Source organism: Tupaia chinensis, unplaced genomic scaffold, assembly GCF_000334495.1.
Source record: "Tupaia chinensis unplaced genomic scaffold, TupChi_1.0 Scaffold000567_1, whole genome shotgun sequence".
NCBI classification, from domain to species: domain Eukaryota; kingdom Metazoa; phylum Chordata; class Mammalia; order Scandentia; family Tupaiidae; genus Tupaia; species Tupaia belangeri.
In genome coordinates, this window is record NW_006160080.1 from 1,185,418 (window position 1) to 1,190,685 (window position 5,268).

The 5,268-nt window shown below is 44.4% G+C and overlaps 1 protein-coding gene across 1 annotated transcript in view; it reads left to right on the forward strand.

The window, feature by feature from the left end:
• The window catches only part of TXLNG (taxilin gamma), a gene marked incomplete at its 5' end in the record, with an annotated part of 68,440 nt that overhangs the window by 42,538 nt on the left and 20,634 nt on the right, over positions 1 to 5,268 (forward strand). The window contains 2 exon segments of the mRNA XM_014591369.1: positions 1 to 152; positions 4,965 to 5,159. Of these exon segments, the coding sequence (XP_014446855.1) occupies positions 1 to 152; positions 4,965 to 5,159 (347 nt within the window).

The window sequence follows — 5,268 nt, forward strand, 5'->3', positions numbered from 1 at the left end:
TTCAGAAGCAAATGAAGGTTCTGCAGAAGAAGCAAGCCCAGATCGTGAAAGAGAAGGTTCACTTGCAGAGTGAACACAGCAAGGCTATCTTGGCAAGAAGCAAACTCGAGTCTCTTTGCAGGGAACTTCAACGTCACAATAAGACATTAAAGGTTAGTTGGTTCATTTTTCTGGTTTTTAGGACTTATTTAGGTGGTTTATAATCCCTTATAGCAACTTGAAATACATCTTTGTTTCTCCTTGGAGAGAGATACTGCCATGCCTTCTGTTTTACCTGGGTTGATAACCCAGACAAGGGGTTTCATAATGAAAGACCAGCTCTTAACTTCAACGTCACAATAAGACATTAAAGGTTAGTTGGTTCATTTTTCTGGTTTTTAGGACTTATTTAGGTGGTTTATAATCCCTTATAGCAACTTGAAATACATCTTTGTTTCTCCTTGGAGAGAGATACTGCCATGCCTTCTGTTTTACCTGGGTTGATAACCCAGACAAGGGGTTTCATAATGCAAGACCAGCTCTTTCTATGGGAGTGTTGGTTCCCTGTCCAAGGAAGAGCTCCTTGGTTCACCTCCTGGCTGGTTACAGGGAACCTAGACAGAGTTGATGTGTTTTTATTATTTTTTTTAAGAATTAATTTAATTATTATTTTAATTATTTATTTGACTTTTATTTATCACTATTTTTCTTTTCTTTTTTTTTTTTTTTTAATTTGCTGCAGGGCACGTGCACTCATGAGAGAGAAAGAGCAAGAGAGAATGAAAAAGCAAGCCGCCAGGTCCGGGACTCAAACTGTGGTCAGCCATGTGGGAGAGTCTAGCGTGTTAATCACTACACCACCTGCTGGCCCTCTAGTATTATTACTATTTTTTAATTTGACCAAAGGGAGACAGAGAAAAAGGAAAAGTGAGAAAGCAAGCTGCCAGGTCTGGGACTCAAACCACAGTTGGCCATGTGGAAGTCCAGCAGCTTAACCACTACGTCACCTGCTGGCCAAACAGGGTTGATGTTTATGCCCATGGTTCTCCTGCTTAGAACCATGGCCTATGAAGCTTCAAGTTGCTCATTTTCTGCTGAATGCTGATGTAGCTGGTCACCATGGAGGGAAGGCTGTCATGAACTGAGAAACTGGTAGCAGACTTGAATCAGATAGAGTCTGAGGAATAGAACCCTGCTGAGCTGCTTGGGCAGATGTTCAGGCTGCATTGCCCAAGGCTCCTGGCCCACCCACTGCTACTTGAGTGCTAAAGTACTTTTAGAATAGCACTTACACTTTGGCTGATCATAAAGAAAGCAAGGCAGCAGGTCCCCAAAGATGAACGGGTATCAATAGAGAAAGAGGGAAAGAGAACAGAGCCATGGGCAGGAGTCTGTCTCTCACGGTGGGCAGGCTGGTCCTGGGTGTGTACAGTTGCAGTATGACTTAGCAGGAGGATCTTCGATCAAATACCCTCCACCCTACCCTAACAAACCCCCAGACCTGAGTATATGTGTACTTATGATATCAATCTCTGCCTAAAGTGGAGCCATTATTTTGTTCTTCATTTTTGAATCCATGGATTTACATCTTAGTTAAAATAGGGAGATCTGGGGCCTGGCAGGTGGCGTGGTGGTTAAGGTGCTGGAATTTCCTCGTGACTGACTGCTGTTCGAGTCCCAGACCTTGTGGCTTGCTTGCCCAGACCCCACCCCCGCCCCCCATCTTTCTCTGGCAAAACACATGTGAAAATCATAATAAATAAATAAAACCTTAAAAAAAATAGGGAGTTTTAATTTTGTTTTGTTTTTGACAGTAAAAGCAAATTTATTAAGGAAAGTGGAGGAGCCACATGAGAGGAGGTGGGTGAACAGTGCTGTTCCTCCAAGTAAAAGAGAATTATTACCCGAAGAGAAAGGTAGAAGGCTACCCCATAGGCAGGGCAGCCCAAAAACAGGGAGAACTTTTTCTCATAGCAACTCATTATTTTGAGTAGACTGATAATTGATTAGCTATGTCAGTCCTTACTTTTTTTCTTTTTTTAAGGTTTTACCCATAGGGTGCATGCACACACTGGGAACACAGAGGGAAAGTGAGGAAGCATCTCTCAGGCAGCAATGGCTACACCACAGTCACTCCATTGTCCTCTCAAGATTTTAGGCACATATACACATGTGCCCAGTGTGATTTTCAAGACCCCAGGTCTGGCACTCGAACCTACCGTCAGCCATGTGAGAATTAGCGCCTTATCTACCACGCCACCTGCTGGCCCCCATGTAAGGCTTTTTTTCAAACTATTTTTTAGGTTTTTGCTATAGGGTGTGTGTGTTTGCTGGAGAGAGAGAGGAAGAGAGGAAAAGTGAGAAATCATTCCCCCAAGGTGGATGGTCATGCTATAATCCCTCCTCCATTTTTCTCTCAGAATTATGGGCACACAGAGGCATGTGCCTGGCATGGTTTTCAGGCTGCTGAGTCCAGGACTCAAACTACAGACTTCGCTATGTGGGATTCAGCTGCCTTAACCGCCAGACCCCATGCTGGCCACAGAAAGCTGTTTTTTTTTTTTTTTAAGAATTATTTTTTATTCATCATCATTATTATTATTTGATCAGAGAGAGAGGGAAAGTGAGAAAGTAAGCCACCAGGTCTGGGACTCAAACCGTGGTCTATCTAGCATGTGAGAGTCCAATGTCTTAAGCACCATACCACCTGCGGGCCGTTAATTTTTTTTATTGCCAGAGAGTGTTTGCCCTCACCAGAGAGGTACAGAAAGGACTCCCCAGTGAGAAACAGTTCTGCCGCAATTCTTTTTACTTTATCCCGTTAGGATTTGGGGCATGTACATATATGCTTGGTGTGTTTTTCAAGCTGTGGGAGCTAAGATTTGAACTGCATTCAGCTATGTGAGATCTGGCTCCCTCTGCACAGGGCTGAACTGCTATTCTGCAGGGCCATCCAGAAAGGAAGCCTATTAAAATAAAGATTCCATTTGTCCCTTGCCTGCTAGAGACTAGAAGGTGTGACCCAGAAAGTAAGCTATAAGAGGGGTTTGTGCTCTCCACACTGATCTAAGTAATGAGGGAGAAGGAAGCAGGGTTTGTGGAGAAGCCCCTTACTTATGTTTCAGTATGGTGAGGTTTGTTTTTTGTTTTTTGGTTTTTTGAGAGGTTTTTCACTATAGGGTGCGTGCGCTCGCCAGAAAGAGAGAGAGAGAGAGACAGAAAGTGAGAAATCACCCCCCAGGGGGGATGGCCACACCGCAGTCCCTTCACCTCCCCTCCTCTTGGGATCTTGGTCGCACACACACACACACACACACATGCGTCCTGAGTGAGTTTAAGCCACCGGGTCCAGGACGCGAACCACGGTCAACTACATGGGAGTCCAGCGACATAGCCATTACGCTAACTGCTGGTCCCTAGTATGGCGAATTTTACTTCATTCGTTTTTATGCCAGAAGGCTAGTGTATGTGAGAGACAGAAGAAAACATCCCCAGTGGGGCCCTGTCATGCCATAATCCTTTTTCTTCTAATGTTCCATCCCATCTGGATGCTAGCCATACATGTTTATGTCTCTGTGTGCGTGTGTGTGTGTTCTTTTTTAAAAGAATTATTTACGGTACCAGCAGATATTGTAATAGTTATGTCGCTGGTTTTCCACATGGTCGACCGTGGTTCAAGTCCCAGGCCCGGAGGCTTGAAACTCATGCTGGGCACATGTGCGTATGTGCCCAAAATTCTTTTTTTTTTTTTTTGGAGAGATTTTCACTGTAGGGCGCATGCGCTCGCCAGACAGACAGACAGAGACATAGAGACAGAAAGCGAGAAATCACCCCCCAGGGGGAATGGTCACACCCCAATCCCTTCTCCTCCATTCTCCTCTCGGGATCTTGGGAATGCACGCACACGCGCCCGGTGTGCGTTTTAAGCCACCGGGTCCAGGACGTGAACCGCGGTCGACTACGTGGGAGTCCAGCGACATAGCCATTATGCTAACTGCTGGTTCCCAATGTGCCCAAAATTCTAAGAGAAGGTGGAAGAGAAGGGATTATGGTGTGGCTGTCCCCCTGGGGAATGATTTCTCACTTTCCCTCTCACCGTCTCTCTCTCCCCTTAGCGAGTGCACATGCCCTAAGGCAAAAATCACTACCAAAAAAATAATTATTGTATTTTTTTCTTCTTCTTTCTTTCTTTTCTTTTCTTTCTTTCTTTTTTTTTTTTTTGAGAGGTTTTTGCTATAGGGCACGTGCACTCACCAGAAAGACACCTCCATTCTTCTCTTGGAATCTTGGGCATGCATGCACACACACCTGGAGTGAGTTTAAGCCACTGGGTCCAGGACTCGAACCACAGTTGACTACATGGGAGTCCAGCGACATAGCCATTACGCCAACTGCTGGTCCCATATTTATTATTATTATTTTAATTTGCTGTAAAGCACATGTGTTTACCATGGGAGGGATTTATTTATTTATTTATTTATTTATTTATTTATTTATTTATTTATTTATTTTAATTTGACCAGAGAGGGACAGAGAAAGAGAAAGCAAGCCGCCAGATCTGGGACTCTAACCACGATAGCCATGTGGGATTCCAGCAATCTTAACTACCATGCCACTTGCTGGCCCCCACCTGCATGTTTTTTAAGATGATGAGGAAGGGACTTGAAGGGATTTAGTTGGCCATGTGGTATTCAGCTTCCTCTGAGTAGTGCTTAACAGCTGCACTATAGGGCTGGCCTAGTTTTAGATGGTCACATAACACTTAACTTTATAGCAGGACAGTTTGTGTGTCTGATTACTCTGTCTGCTCAGGATGCTTGCCTTTCTTCAAGGAGAGCCTTCTGGTTGTGAATAAGGGAGGGGAATTGTGGCTCAGAAGCAACACTTTAGGGCAGCAGTAAATGAAACCATGTCTTGGTGGTGGTTTATGTGAATATCTTACCCATAGGTCTGAACTGTTAACAGATATTATTTTGGTTAATAAGGAGGAAAATATGCAGCAGGCACGAGAGGAAGAAGAACGACGTAAAGAAGCAACTGCGCATTTCCAGATTACTTTAAATGAAATCCAAGCGCAGCTTGAACAGCATGACATCCACAATGCCAAACTCCGGCAGGAGAACATCGAACTAGGGGAGAAGCTAAAGAAGCTCATCGAACAGTACGCACTGAGGGAAGAGGTAACCGTGTTGAGTTTGTTTTCCTTTTTTAAGATTTTATTTTTGGGGAACCAGCAGTTGGCGTAATGGCTATGTCGCTGGACTCCCACGTAGTCGACCGCGGTTCACG